The 22,739-nt window shown below is 36.3% G+C and overlaps 1 protein-coding gene across 3 annotated transcripts; it reads right to left on the bottom strand.

Moving 5' to 3' along the window:
• Positions 1-1,485: 1,485 nt before the first annotated feature.
• On the bottom strand, positions 1,486-20,704 carry LOC133309319 (delta-1-pyrroline-5-carboxylate synthase-like). Of its 3 annotated transcripts, none has more exons than XM_061510081.1 (20): positions 20,518-20,704; positions 19,990-20,061; positions 19,522-19,625; positions 18,938-19,040; positions 18,637-18,798; positions 18,198-18,487; positions 17,454-17,604; positions 17,205-17,369; positions 11,940-12,017; positions 11,620-11,709; positions 11,337-11,423; positions 11,127-11,213; positions 10,960-11,056; positions 10,779-10,882; positions 10,552-10,627; positions 3,357-3,507; positions 3,191-3,259; positions 2,463-2,529; positions 2,300-2,370; positions 1,486-1,858 (listed from the first exon to the last, which is right to left on the bottom strand). In XM_061510081.1, exons 1-20 carry the CDS (start codon positions 20,566-20,568, stop codon positions 1,777-1,779), a joined length of 2,157 nt encoding a protein of 718 aa, XP_061366065.1. In that variant the 5' UTR covers positions 20,569-20,704; the 3' UTR covers positions 1,486-1,776. The 3 variants fall into 3 exon arrangements, with proteins under 3 accessions (XP_061366065.1, XP_061366067.1, XP_061366066.1); XM_061510083.1 differs by having other exon boundaries at positions 18,198-18,475; positions 19,522-19,640; positions 20,023-20,061; positions 20,518-20,648; XM_061510082.1 differs by having other exon boundaries at positions 1,487-1,858; positions 18,198-18,475; positions 20,518-20,703.
• Between the last annotated feature and the right edge of the window lie 2,035 nt (positions 20,705-22,739).

The raw sequence follows: 22,739 nt of genomic DNA, 5'->3' as shown, positions 1-22,739 counted from the left end.
TTTATACAATCTCAATAAATTGTTCAAATGGAGTATTTTTTTGGCCCTTCGACATAAATATCATTTAAACAATGTCCAGACTTTAAAAGATAAAATTGTAACCCGAAAAAAAAAAAGGTCTCGGCTCTCTAAATATCATGGCAGAAAGACACAATTTGGATTACCTACATATGTCCATTGTGGTTATCCGAATCTCCCTCTGATTATCATCTATTACAAATTTTATAAGGCAAAAAAAAATGTTATTTGGGATACTAGTAAGGTTTATAATTTAACTGTTTACCAAATTTTTTTTTTTTTTTATAATTTAACAGATTGTTTTCATCTTTTCTGAAGTAGCTCGAATATCCAAAATGAAGAGAACTTTTTATTGGCCATTTTTTGAAGTAACCGTGTGAATCTTATCACCACCGTAGCATTTGGCTTGAATTTATTGCATACGTCATGTTCGTGGCATTCATCATCCATTTGGGGGGGAGCATAAACAGAGTGATACAGTTAGCTTTTGCAGGTCTAAAATCAGCTGAACTCAGAAGTTCAAGCAACCAGTAACTCCACTCATAGTTGCTAATAACAAAGAATGCAAGCCAGCAATTGGAAAGACAGGAGATAGATAGCTCAATAAGTAAAAATAAAATAAAATAAAATTGTGAGTAGCTAAAAAAAAAAATGATTAATTGCTGGTCCATATTCACGAGTTAACTCAATATCTTGGCGGAAAGAAATCCTCAAATAAAAGATAAAAGATTTATATCACAAGAATCTTAAGCCACTCAACGTTTCTGTGAGAAAAAAAAAAAAACTTACTGAAAGCGAGGACTACTGAGTTTGAAAGTCATGAAGCCATGACGTAAAATGCGAGGACTACACACCCATGCTCGAAAGTATGCCGAGGTCTGCATATGCAGTTTAGTTGTCTTATACAGGGCATAATGTAATCGAGTTTCTATTTATTTATTTTTTCTTTTTGGGTAGACAATAACTTTTCTATTTTTCTCAGTAAAAGTCAAGCTTGCATTACCTGTAATCGAGTTCTTAATGACAATGTTTATCAATACATATACAGTAATTAAATGCAATCTCTACCCTAATAATAGAGATAAGTTATTCTATCTATCTTTTTCTCATATATATCTTACTTACCACTCTCCAATACTATTAGATCAAAATCTTAAAAAGATAGAGAAATAATAAATATTAATTGAAATTCTGATCTAACTATATTAAAGATGATAGGCATGAAAAAAAAAATAGAATAACCTATCTCATAATAATATAATTCAATGACAATATGAGTGTTCATTTTTAATATTGACAAGATAGTATAAACCAGATAAACGCAGTCTCAACTTTGAAGTTAGAACCCTTAAGTGACACCATTTGCTTTCAGGGTCACGTTCATGATTATTGATAATACAAGTTAGATTATGTAGAAGAATAACTAATGTATAATTATTCAACTTCACAAGGATGTAATGCTTCAGATGACAAGAGTCAATATATATTTCTATTTTTCACTGTCTTAAACAGTACTTTATTAAAGAACAACGAAGTACATAGCTAAATAATATAATTAATAGAGTTATTTTCTTCCCCCTGAACATGCTCCAGGTAAGAAAAAAAAATCTGGAAAGGGGTAAATGGCAGTTAAGATTATACAGTGCCAGCATCACAGCAGTTTCTGTATAAGAAAAATAGAACAGAAAAAAGCTGCTGGTCTGATGAGGTGAACCACAATTATCCATAGTAAACTTAAACTAATCCCTGGCTGCATAGTCATGGCTTTATTGCCATTTCCTTGAAAGTATAAGTGACCCCTCGATCCCCATCTACCACCTGCCCACTCCCTCTCAATATCCTGCATTATAGTGTTTGATTTAGCCTAGCTTAATATATATATATATATATATATATATATATAGAGAGAGAGAGAGAGAGAGAGAGAGAGAGAGAGAGAGAGAGAGAGAGAGAGAGAGAGAAATGAATGAAGACATGGTATTGAAAGCGTACAGCGTTTTAAAAAATATTTCTAAAAAAGTGTACATGATTGAGAAAGTAAAAATAACACAAAACATAACACACATTAGAAAAAGTTCTCTTGGGAGCCATTTGGCCTTCACTATATCTGGATCGAAAAGCTGAAAACAATACATATATTTTTTCGAAAAAAGAAAAAGAAAAAGAAAAGGTTCAAGCACAATTGTTTGCAAATTCATCAACAATTGTAAATGTTTGATCAGTTGATGTTGTATTTTCTTTTAATAAAAGGAAGCACAAGAGACATTGCAGAATTCCATACCATCTATTCGTTAATAACCCCTCAACTCCTACGGGACCTCTGGCATGAATTCGGCTTGTGCTTATTCCAACCTGATTAACAATTAATAAAACCAAGAACAGTTGAGAAAATATAAATAACCATACTGCTATTATTTCAATGTGCTCTCTGGAAAGAGCACTACCTCTGCACCAAGGCCAAAGCGTGCTCCATCACAAAACCTTGTACTTGCATTGAGGAATACAGCAGCACTGTTTGTACATCAAGAAAAATTGCATATTCCATGGTCAGCAACATCAAGTCAGGAAGAATGAATATCATTTAATGTTAAAGGATTAGGTTCAAATGAGATATAATAAGTGTTCCCAATGCATGTTAGAGACAAAATTGAAGATTTTGAAGAAGTTATTCGTATGTGAAGGTAGAAATAGAGTGGTGGAGATAAGGGTGAAGAAAAATGCATCATGATCCTCAAAAGTGAAGTGCCCAGTTTAGAGGGAAAAAAAGGTGAATCTCTTCCACCCCACCTTTGGTTAAATAAATTTAGAATTATGCAGTCAGTTACGAAGTTTTCTTCGTTGAAGTCCAAATACACACAGCTAGTTGATCGTTGCATGTAATATCTTCTGAATCCTTTTTTAAATTCAATGATGGGACAACTAAATTTTTATCAGGATACATAGATGGAACTTAAGAAAAAAATTAGATGTCGGGACAAATTTAATATCCAATATCAATAATAGTGTATTCAAACTTTGGAAAGTGAAGAAATTACTAGTTCTGACAAATTACAGCAGTATTTGAAGTAAACTACCATTTCATCATGCTACATTAGAATATGTTGGCACTTGGCACTGGCAGCAGCAGATCAAACAGGGTTGCCGGAAAAAGAAATAAAAATTACAGACTTACCTGTCAACTTGACTTAAGAAAGCCTCAGCAACTTCAGAGTCTTCTGTAACAACGCATTCAGTATGAGCACTGCAGAAACAGGAAACAAAGAAATAGACTTTCAGCATAATAATGTTTATGAAACAGAGAATCAAAATGTAGATTTTGCAGAGGAACCCAAACTTGCCTTCCATGTTGATGTATGTGGTCAATGGCAGCAAAAACATCATCTACAATTTCAACCGTACAAGCCAGTGAGCTATACTCATGATGGAAAGAGCTTGTTTCAGCAATGTTTAATAAGGCACTGGTTCTTGGTCCACCATACAGTTTAACACCTGCATGTAGATTGATATACAGCAGCTATGTTATCCTTTCCCAGTTTGACAGCATGGTTTAGACCAACCACGTCCAAGTAATCATTAAGAAAAAAAAGACTACTCCATTTGACCATATACCCCTAAAATAAATAGAAAGAAAATAATTTTCAGTTTCATAAACTCTGAAACTGATACCCTCAAAAGTCAGAACAAAATGATCACTTTCTAACAATACGTATAGGAGCAACATTATCAATACGTATTATCCAACAATACTTAAAAATTGCAATAAATGGGACACTTGCTAGTTTTTAACACGGGAAAAAATCGGATTAAGTAAGTGGGATTTATGAATATCATGAGTTTGTGTCATGTTGTAGAAAATCTCACGTGGGGTCTCTATAACATGACATAACTCCCTCATACAACATTGTTAAATCTCATAGATACAAGAGGAAATGATAGTAATCCTTGTTGTATTAAACTACACAACATTGGTGCTATTATGTAGCAAACCAATTGAAGAATACAAAGAGACACACTCAATGTGGGACTTCTACACTATTAACACTAACACTCTTAACACTCCCCCTCAAGCTGTAGCATATAGATCATATGCTACAAGCTTGATACATAAATAATATTCCCATTAGGAACCAAAAACAACAATGCTACATCAACGAAATGAAATGACTAAGTACAACAAATCAACTGGAATGACCATCAGTCTGAAGAGCTGATAAAGAGACAGTGCTGAAATGGACATCAGAGCATGGATGGTGCCGGAATTATCATCGGCAAAGACAACTGAGCTGACCAGGACATCAGCATCAAGATCCCTCTTAGACATTTCATTTAACAGTTGGTGAGCAGCCGTGGTTTCCCCTTGACTATGTTACAAGTTTATTACAAGAAAGACCAAGTAACATAACATCAAAATAAATCTCCTAAATGAGAAACCAAAAATCAACAATGTGCTAAAAATGGCGTCGAAATGAACATCAACATGGAAGATGCCGGAATGATCATCGGCAAAGACAATTGTGCTGGAATGACCATCAGCAACATGGACAGTGCTCCCCCTCAAGAGGAACTTCGGTGTCGGAATTAACATCAGCGGAGACAACGTCAGGAATTTGGACACTGCTCCCCCTCAAGATGGATGATGAATAGTATAAATACTCAATCTTGGGAAGAAAGAAGATTAAAGAAAAACAAAGCTTCGCAGAATCGGAAAATTCGCCGGAGACAGCGGTGGGTCGTCGGAAAAGTCGTCGGAGACAGTGGTGGATCGCCGAAAAAGTCGCCAGAAAGTCATCAGAAAAGTCACCGGAAAAGTCGCCGGAGACGGCTGTCAACGGTGGACGACGCGGTCAACGACAACGGTGGTCAACCCAACAACTTCCCAAGGATTATTCTTTTCTGATGTGACAGATCAGTCTAAGCTGCAGTCACAGAGCATACTAAGAAAAACCCAAAAAAGAAATAGCAACGGGAATCCCTCAAGGAGGGTGATATCTCTCTATAACCATATTGAAATTATGGAAAATAGAACTAAGTTAAACGGATTAAGATTCCTCTTGTTAGGCTCTAGATACCATGTTGAATATCATAGATACAAGAGGAAATGATAGTAATCCTTGTTTAAACTACACAACATTGGTGCTATTATATAGCAAACCAATTGAAGAATACAAAGAGACACACTCAATGTGGGACTTCTACACTATTAACACTAACACTCTTAACAAACATGATATTCATAAATCCCTAAGTATAAAGAAGAAAAATAAACATCGTATGATATAAAAGTATAAAACTGATGAAAAGAAAAAGTGTTTTTCTGTATAACACTATTGATTGATTACATTGAGAGACCCAATAGGTCCTATTTATATTGAGTACAAAGAACAATGCTAATAAATAGCAACAGTAAACTAAGAGGCTTATTTACAATAACAAGAGACATTAATAAATAAGGGAACAAATAGCAAGGAAGTAATAAATGATAATCTAGAATATTCTACACTCCCCCTCAAGTTGGGAGATATATATTGATCATTCCCAACTTGCTGATCAAATCCTCAAAGGTCGGCTTAAGTAAACCTTTGGTGAGAATATCTGTCGTTTGTTCCTTGGTAGGTATATATGACAAGCATACACTACCGTCTTCTAATTTTTCTTTGATAAAGTGACGATCGACTTCCACATGTTTTGTTCTGTCATGATGGACAGGATTTTGAGCAATGCTGATAGCAGCTTTATTATCACAATATAATCTGATAGGTAGGGAATAAGAGATCTTCAACTCTTCCAGAAGCCTTCTTAACCAAATTCCTTCACAAATACCATGGGCTAAAGCCCGAAATTCCGCTTCTGCACTGCTTCTTGCAACAACAGTTTGTTTCTTACTTCTCCAGGTCACAAGGTTTCCCCAGACATAAGTACAATATCCTGAAGTAGATCTTCGGTCCATTGCAGAGCCAGCCCAGTCTGCATCTGTATAAACTTCAACCATCCTTTTGTTCCCCTTTTTAAAGAGAATTCCTCGACCAGGGGTGTTTTTGAGGTACTTGAGAATTCTATAAACAGCACTAAGGTGTTTTTCCTTAGGAGAATGCATGAATTGGCTAACCATGCTCACAGCAAAAGCAATATCAGGACGAGTGTGAGACAAATAGATTAATTTCCCCACTAGTCTCTGGTACTGCTCCTTATCAACATCCTCCCCGTCCTCAACTCCCATCTTGATATTAGCTTCAATTGGAGTCTCTGCTGGCTTGCACCCAAGCATACCTGTTTCTTGCAACAGGTCTAGAATGTATTTTTTCTGAGTTAAGGAAATTCCTTCCTTACTTCGAGCAACTTCCATGCCAAGGAAGTATTTGAGAGATCCAAGATCTTTTAGTTCAAACTGATCAGCTAAACATTTTTTTAAAGAGGCTATCTCCTCGGTATCATTACCAGTGACAATTATGTCATCAACATAAACAATGAGGATAACAATTCTACCTTTGTCAGAGTGTTTAAAGAATAAAGTGTGATCAGTCTGAGCTTGGGTGAACCCTCTTCCCTTAACAGCTTGAGTAAATTTCCCAAACCATTCTCTGGGAGATTGTTTAAGTCCATAGAGAGACTTCTGCAACTTGCACACAGAACCATCCCCTTTTTCAAAACCAGGAGGTGGATCCATGTAAACTTCCTCATGTAGATCACCATTCAAGAAGGCATTCTTGACATCTAACTGTTGCAATGGCCAATCAAGGTTGGCGGCAAGAGATAGCAGAACGCGGATAGTGTTAAGCTTGGCAACAGGAGCAAATGTCTCCTGATAATCAATCCCATGAGTCTGAGTAAATCCCTTAGCAACTAATCTGGCCTTATACCTGTTGATGCTGTTATCTGCATTAAATTTTATTGTGAACACCCACTTGAAACCAACAGTTTTCTTTCCTTTAGGTAATGTCACAAACTCCCATGTTCCATTTTTTATAAGTGCATCCATTTCTTCTAATACGGCGTTCCTCCATTTTGGGTCATCAAGTGCTTCTTGGATATTTTTGGGTATCCTGGTACTATCTAACATAGTGTTGAAAGCACGAAAACCTGGAGATAACTTCTCATATGAGATATAATGGGAAATAGGATGAGCAGTGCAAGATCTAGTACCTTTCCGAAGGGCGATGGGCATATCAATGTTGGCTGTGCTAGTGCATTCAAGTGGGTTGCTAGAGCAAGGACTCGAGTTAGGATCCTGGCAGTCTAGAGTCTCTTGATGTGTTTTGCGCCTGCTGTAGAATTTTCCCCATTTACCAGGAGGATCACAAGGACTGGGAGGATCATTAGACTCAGGTATAGTTGCTCCCCCTGTTTCCTTCCCAATAACTCTCCCTGTTTCCAAAGGCCAAGGTAAGACAGCAGCTTCATTTGGTTTCCCAGGCTTATCTTCATCCATACCAGTAGACTCCCCCTGAAGAGAAGTCGGGGGAAAAAAGGATCGTGTCTCATAAAAGGTAACATCCATGGAAACAATGACCTTACGGAGAGAAGGTGAGCAACACTTATAGCCTTTTTGATTAGGGGAATATCCTATGAAGACACATCTAATAGATTTAGGGTCAAGTTTGGACCTTTGATGTGGAGGAATATGTACAAAGACCACACAGCCAAATATTTTTGGAGGAAGAGAAAGAGCACAGAAAGAAGAAAAAGATTTAGTAAGGCAGGATAAAGGAGAATGAAAATTTAGTACCCGAGAAGGCATTCGATTAATGAGATAAGAAGCTGTCAAGATGGCTTCCCCCCACAGATATTTAGGGACATGCATCGTGAATAAGAGAGCTCGAGCAACTTCAATTAGATGTCTATTTTTCCTTTCAGCCACCCCATTTTGTTGAGGGGTGTTAGGAAAAGAACTTTGATGAATAATTCCATGCTGGTTTAAGTAATCTCCAAGAACATAATTAAAATATTCAGTGCCATTGTCTGTTCGCAAAATTTTGATAGGAGTCTGGAATTGAGTTTGAATCATAGCATGAAAATTTTTAAAAGTGGATGCCGCATCAGACTTATCTTTTAAGAGATATACCCAACATACCCTAGAATGATCATCAATGAAAGTAATAAACCAACGAGCACCCGAGACATTTTTTTCACGAGCAGGTCCCCAAATATCACTATGAATCAATGTAAAGGGAGAAGATTCATGATATTTCTTAGGAGAATAAGTGACACGAGAATGTTTTGCAAGCTGACAAATATCACAAAGAAAGGAACTTGGCTTTTTATTGATAAATAAGTTAGGGAATAACTTCTGAAGATAAACAAAATTTGGGTGCCCTAACCTACGATGCCATAACAAAACATCATTACAATCATCTGATAAACATAGAGAGTGGTTTGAAAAAATCCTCCTTTCACAAAGATCCTCCTCCAAATAGTATAGCCCTTCTTCCTCTCTAGCACTGCCAATCATCATCCCCGAGTCCTGCTCCTGAAAGATACAAGCATTTGCAGAAAACTTAGCAACACAATGCAACTCAGCAGTAAATTTGCTAATAGAGATGAGGTTACAAGTAAGGGAGGGAACATGAAGGACTGAGTTCAAAATAATATGTTCAGAAAGTTTAATGGATCCCTTGCCCGCAATAGTGGAGAAATTTCCATCAGCTGTTCTTATTCGTGATGGGTGATAGTAAGGGGTATAGGAGGAAAATAAGGTTGCATTACCTGTCATGTGATCAGAGGCTCCTGAATCAAGGATCCAACGATTACTACGTTCAACATGGAATGCCATACCTTTTTGAGCAACATGACTAGTTGCCTCGGCAGGTTGAGACATCAATTTTTGAAATTGCTCATACTGGGCCTTAGAGAGGAGAACACCATCGGGGTTTGAAGGGACATGAGACCCCTCCCCCTTATCTTCAGAAGATACTTGATTAGCACGATTCTTGTTCTGTCCTTTTGGTTTCCAGTTTGGTGGTTTGCCATGAATTTCCCAACATTTTTCACGGGTGTGACCACCCTTATTGCAATGAGAACACCAACGGTCAGAACGTTTTGAGTCCCCAGAAGGACGAGCAGTTTTCTTTGTTATAAGGGCTGACCCATCAGAGGACTTAGAGTCCTTATCACCCAACATTACCTTTTGGCGAAGCTCTTCCCTTCGTACCTCAGAAAAGGCAGTGGCAATGGAAGGTAATGGGTTTTGCCCCAAAATTCTTCCACGAACATCATCCAGATCAGAATTAAGGCCAGCAAGAAAATCATAGAGACGCCTTTTCTCTATATAATTTTTGAATATTGCATTAGCGTCTAAACCTTGAAGGTCTGCTTTATCATAAAGATCCAACTCTTGCCACAATGTTTTTAGAGCAAGGAAGTATTCAGTAACAGTCATCCCTCCTTGGCGTAAATCTTTCACCTTGGTGTTGAGTTCAAAAGCCTGAGAGGCATTGCCCAGGTCAGAGTAGTATTCTTTAACAGCTTCCCAAATTTCTTGAGCCGTATCAAGGAATAAATAAGTTTGACTGATATCCGGTTCCATAGAATTAGTCAGCCATGTCATGACCAAAGCATTTTCAGTCACCCAAGCATCATAGCCAGGTTCATGTTCTGCTGGTTGAACCTTTTTTCCATCCAGATACCCCATCTTCCCTTTGGCCTGGATAAACAACTTAACAGATTGACACCATTGCACATAGTTTCTACCGTTTAAACGGTGATTGGTGATCTGCATTGCTGGGTTGTCTCCAGAAGACGAAGAAATGGGAAGGGGTGAGGTTCCTGTCGAAACACCAGATGAATTTTCAACAGTTTCAGTGTCCATGGCTTCCTAACAACAATACCCAGAAAACAAAATTCCTCCAAATATGATTTTGACCCTCAAAACAGGAAGAGGGAAGCCAGACGATTAGAACGGGGTATGACCCGCCGGAAAAAAATGATGGGAGGGCGGCGCGTGGACCACACGCGCCGGCGAAGCTGAAGGATGTTGGTGGCGCGTGGCGGCGCTTGGCTGGGTCTCCGGCGACGGGTCTTGTGTTGGCTGGCTCGGAATTTTGTTCTGGACCTAATGGTGGCCTTGGTTTTGTGGTTGGAGGTGTCTAGGTGAGGGTTCTGGCCTTGACAGAGGCAAAAAACGAAAAAAAGAATGGAAGGGAAGTCAGAACAGGGAAGAGACTGGATTTGAACCAGCTCTTGATACCATGATGAAAAGAAAAAGTGTTTTTCTGTATAACACTATTGATTGATTACATTGAGAGACCCAATAGGTCCTATTTATATTGAGTACAAAGAACAATGCTAATAAATAGCAACAGTAAACTAAGAGGCTTATTTACAATAACAAGAGACATTAATAAATAAGAGAACAAATAGCAAGGAAGTAATAAATGATAATCTAGAATATTCTACAAAAACTAATACAGCAAAAAAAAAATTAATTATGTAAATGTTATTAAAAGAGAAGCTAAGAAAGATTTAAAAAAAATAAAATAAAATTTCGAATCAGAATGCAAGTTTTGTTCATTATAAATCATTTGCAACTAAGGTCAAAACCTTCTTCTTGGAGTTCAGCAACAAGTTCATCAAGTCCTCCATTTCTTGACAGATCCTTGTGTACAAGAAGGGTTTCCTAAGAACATCAAAACACAATATTGTAATGAGCACAGTCGACAGATTCAATTTACATCATGAATCGCAAATTAGGAAAACCCAAAAGGAGATATGGATATTGATGCACATATAACAGTGGGGGCATTTCAGGGGATGTAAACTGTAATTACCATTGCATTGCAGGCTGCAGGATAATCAATCTTTGCATCCCTAACAATCTGCTTTGCCATATCCATATTAGCTGATTTGTCAACATATACATGACATATTCCATCTGCAAAAAATAACACTGTAATAGAATCCTAGTTTGTAATTGTAACCACAAATAGGAAACTTATATGTATGTATTACCAGCATGACCAAGAACAGGAATCTTTGTTGAATCCTTGATTTGAGAAACAAGCTTATTACTGCCTCTGGGGACCACAAGATCTATTACATCATCAAGCTGTGGCAGAGTATAATTAGTTGAAAATCATCTCAGACAAATAAATGACAGAAATTTTACTTGTTTCCACCTTGAGCAAATCTGGAATTTCTTCTCTTGAAGTCACAAGCCCAATAAGTTTGTCACCAACTGTATCTGGAATAACTGCAGTAATCACCTACAATAATGAAGAAATATTAAAGATGAAAACATGTTTATAAACTAAAATTATGACAGCGTACAATTCTGATTCGGATTAATCAGGTAAAACAACAGCCTGCTATAAAATAAATAGACAAACCTTGTGTAAGACTGCGTTTGATCGTTTGGCTTCCTTTCCTCCTTTAAGTAGTAAACCATTTCCACTTCGAATTGCCAATGCAGCTATCTATTAGTCCATTTAAACAAATATCTTAAAGATCAATCTTCAATATTACGAAACAAATTTTCACAAATTACTTGATCAGTAACGCTAGACTCAGTATACTAGATGCAGAATTTTTAATCATGGTCATATCTTTAACATTTTTATTCAGGTTGCAGGATTGATAATTAAGAATTACAAGTAGGTTTCTTATCTTAACCTGAACAAGAGCATCAGGTCGAGACTCAAATATAACCAGGAGGACACCCAAAGGACATGATATTTTCTCCAGGATGAGTTTATCTGCTAGCTGGACACAAAGAGCAGTAATCAGAACTGTCTAAATTGTGTTGAACAGTAGGAAGCAAGTTTTCATAACATTATTCACTTTCCAGAATTTGTTATTGAATAATTGCAAAAGGCAAATATTAGAATAATTAAAAAATTTAAACATTTAAAGTTGAATATTACAATGTCACAACCTATTTCACGTGCTACTTATTAACTAATTAATGACATAATTGTATAGGGGGTTTCGACCTCAGTTCTCTTTAAAATCTGACCAATGGGTTCTTCCATGTCCGCCAGCATGCGAACAGACTTTGCAAGACTAGAGATCTGAAAATACAAAAAACAAGGTCAGACTAAAACATGCTCAATTAAAGAGAAAACTTCACAAAACCTGCTTTGGAAAGTGACAAGTCAATGTTATTTGGACAGTGACAACAACAAAAAGCAGGGCAAGTTATCTTTCAATTTTTCATTTCAATAAGTGTTGTAAATATTAGAATTATCTCTAGTTGATATTGTAATTATTTGTTTCCTTTTCTTCTTAGGATTCCTGTCTTTTTTAGTATTTGGGTTTATTCCTTTAAGCCTATTAAGCTTCTATAGTGTTTGTATTTTAAACAATCGCAATAATATTCACTCTTTCTTTCAAGTTGGTAACAGAGCTCTCGATCTAGGAGCCCTCTTAGCTTCCGCATTTGCAGCTTTGAGAGCAGACTCCCTTTCTGACAATCTCTGGCACCTAGCCGCCACAGGAAAAATTTTCAGGAACCTCTTTGGCCCGAGAAGACCACCTTTTATCTCAAAATTTCCTGATCTACTGATCTACGATAATTTCACGATCAGAAGAAGACCTCACGCTTCTCCGATTGCATGTAAAAGTCTCCAACAACTATTCAGATTCTGGCCGACCACTTTTTCGGCAGCTTTTGACCTCTGACTACCCACAGAATAGCTCACACCACCGGGAACCACCCTTGCACAAAAGCCCACTGCTGCCGAAGCCCTCATGCGCGGCCTAGACTCTTTGCGCGTGGGACTCACGCTTCACCACTTTCCCAGCGTGTGACGGCGCATTTAGCCGTCGTTCTGCCTCAGACCACCTCGATTGTAATTGTCTTGACTTCCCAGCTCCAAATTTGTCCTTACCTGCTTGATCAGACACTTTTCCAGTAGTGGGTCTTTGATCTCGTCATAAAAATTGAATTTTTTTTAGCCACTCAAGTCTCCTTCGATCAGATCTGACATACTTGTTACTGTTTGGGACGTTCAGAGGCTTCTACGGTACTTACCCGCTCATTTTGTGTTGTTTATTTGTGTCTAATGGTTCTTTTTTGACCTTTAAGCACTATATCGGACATTGAGAGCACTACAACCGATCAACCACAACCTGTTACACACCCCATGGCTCCTCTTTGTCCAAATGATCTTCCCGAACTCCAACAAAATTGTCGTCTTAATGGAAAAAATTATTTGCAATGCTCCCAGCTTGTTCGAACGATCCTCAAAGGACGTCATAAGATTTCTCATCTTGAAAGACCTGTCCCTGCCAAAATTGGTCCAAAATTTGTTGATTGGGATGATGAATAATCTCTTATTATGACATGGCTATAAACTCTATGCCTCCTGAAGTTAGTCAACATTGCATGTTCTTACGTACTGCTCTTGAGATCTGGGTCGCTTTTAGGCAGACTTACTCAACGAAGAAAGATGCCACCACCTGATATGATATGAGGAATAGGATTTTTTCTACCATGTAGGGCTCTTTTTCTGTAAGAGAATATTATGATATTATGAATGGATTGTGGAGTGAGCTTGATCAATACCAGAGTTTGACAATGGAGTGTAGCAAGGATGCACCACCCTGGCCGCCTTAGTTGAAAGGAAACGATCTTTGATTTTCTTTGTGAACTCAACTCAGAGTATGACTCTATTCGGGTTCAAATTCTTGGTAAGGAAAAATTACCTTCTCTTTCTAAAGTTTTTAATCTCCTCAGACATCCCTTCTGTGAATGAGTCCGCAAATGCCTGGTGAGTTACTATTATTCGTCGGAGGAATTGGAACGGCTTAGGTCCGTGTTTGAATCTCTCAGTAAGCCCTCTAGTACTGGTGCTTTGGCTATGACTAGTAAGAACACAAGCGCTCAATCTCTTATTACTTCTTGCATTAATTTCAAAATCTCACGAATTGTGGATTCTGGTGCTACTGATCATATGACTTGTTGCACTAACTCATTTCTCTCTTATGATCCTACTATTGGTATCCGTACTATAGTTGTAGCTAATGGATCACACACGTCAGTTGTAGGTTTTGGTAACATTCAAATTCAACCCTCCTTGTGTTTCAAGAATGCTCTTAATGTTCGCAACCTTTCTACCAACCTCCTTTCTATCCATAAGCTTATTACAGATTTGAATTGCACCGTAACCCTTTTTTCTACTCATTGTGCTTTTCAGGATCTCACCACGGGGAAGACGATTGGAGTTGCTAAGAAGTAAGGTAGGTTGTATTATTTGGTTCCAGAATATGCTGCATAAGGTACAAAGGATCAGATATTGATGACTTATCAGTCTACTTCAGATTCTCTTATTTGGCTTCATCATAAGTGTTTCGGGCATCCTCCTTTTAGTTTGCTTAAGTCTATGTTTCCGTCTTTATTTATGTCATAGTCTGTTGGGTCTTTTCATTTTGATATTTGTGAGTTTCTTCCTTCTAGTGAAATAAAAATTGTTGAATCTTTTGCTATTATTCATTCTGATATTTAGGGGCCTTCCAAAGTCCCTAATGTTTCTGGTGCTAAGTGGTTTGTTTCTTTCATTGATGATTATACTTAGATAACATGAATATTCTTGATGAAAGACAAGGCAAAGGTAACAAAGTTGTTTATCCAATTTTATTATATGATTGAGACACAGTTTGGTAAAAGTATCAAACGCTTGAAATCAGATAATGGTATAGAATATGTCAATCACCGTCTTTCCCAGTTCATTAAAGACAAAGGTATAGTTCATGAACTCACATGTGTGAATACCCCTTAACAGAATGGGGTTGATGAAAGAAAAAATCTCCATCTGCTTGAAGTCACCAGAGCATTACTATTTCAAACATCTATACCCAGCTCTTGCTGGGGAGAAGCCATATTAACTACAACCTATTTGATCAACCGCTTACCTTTCCGATTCCTTGACCATGTAAGTCCTGTTCATATTATGACCTACTTTTTTTCTTTTGTTCTAATTATGCAGAGTCTTTAGCCCCACGTGTTTAGGTGTGTTGCCTTCATCCATATCCATAAACAACATCGGAGTAAATCAAAGCCTAGAGCCCTTAAGTGTGTCTTTCTTGGTTATGTTTCCAACAAGAAAGGATACAAATGCTACCATCCTCCAAGTCATAAGTACTTTGCCTCTATAGATGTTAGCTTCCATGAATCTCACGTAGACCCTCAACTTCAGGGGGAGAACAATATAGAAGCTTCATCTGATTTCTTCGAGTCGGAGTCTCCCTTTCCATTACCTACGCCTACACCTCTTACCCAGTAGCTACACTATATGATAATGAAAAGGAAGACTTAGTTAATGAGGCTGAGAGTTCATCTGATACCTTATGTGATATGCCTCCTATCGATCGACAGGAAGTACGAAAAGCTGGGACACTCGAACTACTATACCAAAGGAAGAAACAACCCACATTACCCCATCAGTAACTACAATCACCTGAATCGCTGGTAAGTACTGAATACATTACTTCTTATATTGCTGAGCATGATATTACCCATTGCTATAATGAAAAGGAAATGGTCTTGTATCCAACATCCTGTCTCTTATTTTCTCTCCTCTAAGAATCTTTCTATGCAGCATAGAAGTTTTATTACAACACTTTACTTCATTTCAATCCCGGCATCAGTGCATTAAACATTAAAGGATGATAATTGGGTTCAAACCATGCGTGACAAGATGAATGCTTTGGAGAAGAATAATACATGGGAAGTCGTTGACAGGCTAAACAGAAAAAAGGCAGCAGGGTACAAATGGGTGTATACTCTGAAATATAATTCTGACGGGTCTCTTGAGAGGGATAAGGCTCGGTTAGTAGCCAATAGAGTACATACAAACCTATGACTTTGATTACAAAGAAACATTTGCTCCAGTGGCCAAAATAAATACTGTAAGAGTTTTATTGTCCCTTACTGCTCACTTTAATTGGGATTTGAAAAAATTTGATGTGAAAAATGTCTTCCTCAATGGAAAATTAGAAGAGATTTACATGGAGATTCCACCAGGATTTGACTCTATAATGGAGATAATAAAGTTGCAGATTAAGAAAAGCGTTGCATGGCTTGAAGAAATCCCCACATGCTTGATTTGGAAGATTTACCAAGGTTATGATTTCATTAGGATACAAGCAAAGTCAAGGAGATCACATACTTTTCTTCAAACATTCTCAGCAAGGTAAGCTCACTATCCTTCTAGTTTATTTTGATGACATTATTATAACAAGGGATGATATAGGTAAGAAATATACTCTGCAAGAAAGACTGACTGTTGAATTTGAAGTTAAACATCTTGGAAAACATAGATATTTTCCTGGGGTAGAGGTTCCCCATTCGAAGCAAGGGATCTTTATTCGTTAACGAAAGTATGTTCTTGATCTCCTTAAAGAAGGAGAAAAACTTGGATTTAAACCTTCCAGTACTCCGATTGAATAGAATCACAAACTAGAAAGTGAAAATGAGAGCCCTCCAGTTGGCAAAGAACAATATCAACAAATGGTGGGAAGATATATGTGGCTCATACTAGACCTGATCTAGCTTATGCAGTTAGTAATTTTAGCCAATTCATGCATGATCCAAGGGAAAAACACCTGCAAGCAGTGAACATGATTCTCCATTATCTAAAAGGCATACCAGGAAGAGGACTATTATTCTAGAGAGGAGGAAACTTGTCCTTGGATGTTTATACAGACGCCAATTATGTTGGATCCGTGACTGACTGACGGTTCACCTCGGGCTATTGTATGTTTCTCTATGGAAATCTAGTAACATGGAGAAGTAAATAGCAAAATATGGTTGCTACGTCAAATGCAGAGGCAGAACCTCGAGCCATGGCTTAAGGTATCTGTGAATATTATGGCTGAAAATCATTCTTGATGATCTCAAGGTGAGAAACTAGACTGTGGACTGATCACTACTCCATATATTCCTTCTGGTCGTCAACTGGCTGATGTCTTGACAAGCTAACAAGCTAAATATCTACTGATAGGTTTCAAAAACTTACTAACAAGCTAGTAATGATAAATATCTATTCTTTAGCTTGAGGAGAAGTATTGTAAATATTAGAATTATCACTAGTTGATATTGCAATTATTTGTTTCCTTTTCCTTTCCTTTTTAGTATTTGGGTTTATTCCTTTAAGCCCATTAGGCTTCTATATATTGTGACCTTTTGTTTGTATTCTACACAATAGCAATAATATTCACTCTTTCTTTCAAGTGTAAGTAACCAATTAAGTTCTTGCCTTCTCAGGTTTCAGGGTTAAACGTGATATCAGTGATTTCTCATATCCAGCCTCCTCTGCATCAGCAACATCAGCTCCATTCTCAAGCCTTATCATGTTTTCATTTTTCTCCAATGCATCAGCCACTTCCAGCAATATTTTCCTCCTTTCTTCAGAATTTAGGACCTGAAACCGGAAGAAATTAGTATAACTTAATCACCACTTAAAGAAATCCATGAAACTAGACCTCCTTGCTGTTCACATTCTAACCTGAAGTCGTCTAGAACTATCACGTGCTGCAACTGCCAGTTCATGTGCACTCACTTCCTTTATGTTGGCCCATAAATTAGCATCTTTGTGAAAGACAGTACCAATTCTTTCTCCTTGAAGCACTCGTATGATGTTGTCTGTAGCATAGCCACTTCAAAAGATGTTGAAAAACAATTTGAAGTCAGCAAAAATGCAAGGCTCCATACTATGCAGTATGCATGTAATTATAAAATACAAGCATGTAATTTTCATAAATTCAAAATAAAGGAAATGATGGACTTATTTTCATCACTTGAAGTACAGAGTAATAATGGAATTTAAAAAAAAATAAAAAATAAATAAAAAATAAAAATAAATAAATAACAAAACAAGGGAAATGAGCATTGAATGGAATAATCGTTCCTGTATAATGAACATGATGTTAGAGGAACATCTACATTGCATGTTCAGGTCAACTGATCATGGATATCCATAACCAGCTTAAAATGATGTATGCAGTTTCACAACCAAGAAATTTACAAACCAGTTCATACGAGAATCCCATTCATTCCATTTTATTCCTGATGCTTTGTCCATTATTTTATGACAGGGAATCACTACTGCCTCTAATAGTCAAAACAAAAATTAATTAATTAAAACAATTTCTCTTTGGATATGTTGGATCTGAAAGTGACACACAAATAGTTACTTTCAGTGTCAATATTTTCCTGCATCAGTGAATGCTCGGCACAAAATGGAAGGTACCTAGTAATGATCACAGGTGTGCCAGCATAAGCAGCACAAACAGCAGCATTAACTTTAGCAGTCATGCCCCCTCTTCCCAATCTTGACTTGTCTCCAAAAGTAATTTCTTTTTGATGTTTTTCTTTCACATATGTGTGAATTAGCCTTGATTTTGGGTCCGACGGAGGGCCACTATATAGGCCCTCAACATCACTCAACAAAACAAGAAGGTCTGCTTTAAGTTCCAGAGCCAATAGACCAGCCAAACTGTCATTATCCCAGAAGATACCAGAAGAATCCTGCAGACAGTGCTTGCAATAAAAGGTAATTAAATGTCACTAAACCCGGAAAATCAAGTTCGTAATTAGGAGTAGAGAGCAATCAAAGGCATCATGGAAAAAAGTAACTAAATAAATATATGGTTAATTCAAATGAAATAGTTTAAGGAAAAGCAGCATACCTCATATGGTGCCTTCCTAGTACTAACAGCATCATTTTCATTGAAAATGGGGATAACCCTTAAATCTAATAAAGAGTTCACAGTGTCCGACAGTTGTTTTCTGAAAGCTGTATCCCTAAAAAACCCATCATTCACAAGAAGTTGGGATGAAGTCACATCAAGCTGCATCAGAAAAATGACATATCAACATCAATATAGAGGAAACAATTAGATTAATAAAACTCCTGTTAATGTATTCAGGCAAAACACACATACATAAGATTCAAGACTTGTTGAATTTGCAACAAAATTTTGTGTGCACCTGACTAAACATGATATCATAGAGAGCCATGAGACTACTCTGCCCAACGGCTGCACATGCTTTGCCATCAAATTCGCCTTGTGGCTTTTGAAGATCCGAAAAGCTGCATAACAGGTAAACACTTTATTTCAGGCTCATCATTTTCTTCCTTTGTCTCTTAAACTCTACTTCATATTGATAAAAACATGCAAAAGTTTGCACAAAATCCCTCAATCCAATACTGCTCTAGTCCTAATTAAATAATTCGAAAAGAACAAAATTACAAAAGGAATTATGCTTGGCTTTAGCGATGAAACTTGAATTACTTTTTGAAACACAACGCTTTTAGCAATGCAACACAACATTTTTGTCCTGTTTAAAACAAAAACACAAATAAATAATTCAGACTGAATTTTTTTACTTTTTTTTTTGTTTTATATAGCACGAAAACTCATTTTTTTTTTAGAACATCACATACTACTTAACTTTTACCAATTCTTACAAATTGATAGAATGAAAGTATGAACAAGTTATTAGCTGAAAAGTTTGATGTATTTCAATAAAAAAATGATTAGTTAATATAACAAAAGAGAAGTTACAGCAACCTGCTATTGGCCAATCTGCGGTATCTTAGTCTTTGCCGGCCAAGACCAACTGCGCCTGAAGTCACCAATATAACCTCATATCCCTTAGTATTTAGTTCTTTAAGCTGCGTTAAAGATAGCTTTCAGTTACCACAAAAATTACGTGACCAGTGAAGAAATATCAAACACATGTAAATTTTGTAAGTCCAGAAGCCATTCAAAATAGCAGAAGAGCAAAGCAGGACAAGGATTTCATTAGAGCTGCTCCACCTATTCACCATCTTCCTTAATTTATAAAGTTCTTTATTTTTATTTGTAAATTAAAAAAAAGAAATTGAATAAAAGATTTGGGTATTTTACTGGATTCGGAGCTGCTATGGTTTTTCTATGCTATTCAGATACAAGTTTGGTTTATGTGAATGGATGTTATCAAGATTCTTATATAAGTAATGTAATGCTATTCTGTTTACACAGAGAAAAATACTTTACCTGCTCGCAGAGAGCTCCAAGTCTTCCCAACGCTAATCTTCCATCACTTCGAGTAACCACAGCTGTTCCAACCTTCAAATATGAGAAAATAAATAAACGATTAATTGCAGAACGATTAACAACAAAATAGTGTCAATGATGAGATACTAACAACATACAAAGTAGTACAGAAATAAAATATGTTACAGAAAACCATTTTGATAGCTATAGTAAACATCTAATGCTTCACTCATTCAATAAAAGTGACAATTTCCTCAAGATCTCGTTTTCCTAATTCATCTATGTTAGAAAAAAAGTTATCATCAAACAAATAATACACTAAAAGTCGATTACAAAGCTTACAACTGTCCTTTCCATCCACACATGACATCATCGAAAACATGGAACAACGTTGATTTTCTTCGTTTTCTCTAAACGAAACAAATTTCATTGAAAAAATAAAAATAAAAAAAGGAAAAAAAAGAGGAACGGCCTCAATCAAAATAGAACGAGAATGCACGTGGTCGTGACATGATTAAGTTGAGAGACCTTGACGACAACACGCCTGACACTCTTGACAAAAGCTCGAGTAGGATCCATGGAGGCAAGGGTAAAGAAGAGCACTGAGTTAGAGACGCGAGTGAATGAGCGAGTGAGCGAGTGAGTGAGGGAGCGAGTCCACACTTAATGTGAAGAGGGAGAAGAATAAAAAGAAGAGAGGAGATAGATACAGTTGTTTGTTGGCAAAAGAAGCAGTTTGAAATTCCATGAGACGCGGCGAGCGTGCCACGTAGTAGAGGCTTTTTCTATTCGATGGTGGGTCCCATAACCCAATCACGGATTCTCCTTGGAGTCGACACAAAATCCGTGATGCTCGCCCACTCACTAACTGACATTTGGCTACACGACGAGCTTCACGATTTTTTATTTTATTTTTTTTTTTTTACAATTTTCATTTGTTTATTATTATTAAATGGAACATCTAATATATTATTTAATATGACCATATCATATCAGATAATCTTAATTATACAAAAGTGAATTAATAGTAACAAAAAAAATCAAAAATTAAAATAAATAATTACAAAATTATCACTTTCAATTCATCGTTATATGATTAATATTCTTTTATCGAAAATATAAGAAACATATTGCAGAAATGGTGTTGTTCATTCATGCAATTATTTAATAATTTTAATATTATAATTATATACTTCTAATAGTACATAATTAAAAATGATTAGCAAATATCTTGTAACAAGACATCTGATGTACTTATATATTATTAAATAAGTACACTTTATTATTATGATTACTATCTAAAATATTTTCAGAATATTTTTATAAATATTATGTGAACGTAGAATGTGGGCATGGAGTGTAAATTGTACAGCCTAACCTTTTAAATCTTGCAATATTTTTAGATCAAGCATTTTTTGAAATGGAGAATCAAATCATCTGATTTCATATATTTTTTGCTTACAAAGATGAATTTAAAAGGATTTTCCATTATAAAGAAAAACATTGTTGCACACAATTTCTCATCTAGATCAATTGCTGAAAAAGAAAAATGGAGAGAGAAAAAAAAAACAGGTTTTGAATAATGATGGGTGCTTAGTGTGTTTTTTTTCTATTGGTTTAATAATTATGTTGCAAGAAATAAATTTATTTCTTTAAGGGGAGGGTTAAATAATGAAGATATTCGACGAAAGGTCGGAGTAGTACCGGTAGCCGAGAAGATGAGAGAGCATAGATTGAGGTGGTTTGGGCACGTGATGAGAAGACCCATGGATGCTCCTGTAAGAACAGAAGTTTGTTACCAAGAGCTCAACACAAAAAGAGGCAGAGGTAGACCGAAGCTTACTTGGGGGAAAGTAGTAAAACAAGATTTAATGGAGTGGGATATAAATTGGCGGACAGTATGTCTTAGAACGGAATGGAGAAAAGCTATAAGTATGGTGGAGGGTTAGACCCGCTGTTATTCCTATGTTCCAGATGGTCCCTTTTTAGTCCTTTTCCCCTTCATTTCCCCCACTTCTTCTTGTCCCTTTCTTTTTTACTTTTATTTATTTATATATACATATATTGTTATTTTATTTTATCTTATTTTATATTTTTATTTTATTTGTTTTTTTTTTATTTTATTTGTTTTTTTTTTGTTTTTTTTATTTTTATTTTTTTAACCGTTTTGTATCTTTCATGTGGGTTCATCTACCACCGACCCCAATTAATTTGGGATAAAGGTGTTGTTGATGTTGTTGATGTTGAAGGGGAGGGTTATATTTATAAACTTTTTATTTATAAACTCTTATAAACTATACTATGTACTTCCGGGAAATATTAAGTTACACTATGTTTTATGTTCTCCTAGGAATACATAATGTAATTTGTAAAAGGATTCATGTGAAAAGAAGAGAAAAAAAATATGGATCTCACATATTTTTAGGGATAGAATATTGTAATAATCAATTAAGATTATAATTAATATTATTATCAATTAATTTTACCATATCCCATATGTTTATGTCTGTGTAATAGGGTTATAATAAACATTACACTTTTTTTATTTTCCTCCCATGTGAACTTTCAAAACCAGCATATTTTATGGATACTCCCAGGTTTAGTCACCAATCATCGCAAGTTCGTAACTAACATTTGGATTGTTCTCAGTTTTCGAAAATCCCAATAAACCAAAAACGGCATATTCGCCTTTTGTCTCTTTCCAGATACCATACCTTCGCATGAAGGAACAGTGACCATTTTGACCTGAC

This window comes from Gastrolobium bilobum, unplaced genomic scaffold (assembly GCF_033153095.1).
Source record: "Gastrolobium bilobum isolate Gb01-03AN ecotype WA unplaced genomic scaffold, APGP_CSIRO_Gbil_v1 utg21399, whole genome shotgun sequence".
NCBI lineage: Eukaryota > Viridiplantae > Streptophyta > Magnoliopsida > Fabales > Fabaceae > Gastrolobium > Gastrolobium bilobum.
This window is presented reverse-complemented; position numbering and strand designations above follow the sequence as displayed.

Bases quoted from the DNA above. Each gene is read 5' to 3' on its own strand.
- LOC133309319 (XM_061510081.1), bottom strand. From the start codon at position 20,568: ATGGATCCTACTCGAGCTTTTGTCAAGAGTGTCAGGCGTGTTGTCGTC. The intron at 17,370-17,453 runs GTTAGAATGTGA...TTCCGGTTTCAG, and splicing joins ATAGTTCTAGACGACTTCAG to GTCCTAAATTCTGAAGAAAG. The intron at 11,424-11,619 runs GTTAAGATAAGA...ATGGACTAATAG, and splicing joins GACCTGATGCTCTTGTTCAG to ATAGCTGCATTGGCAATTCG.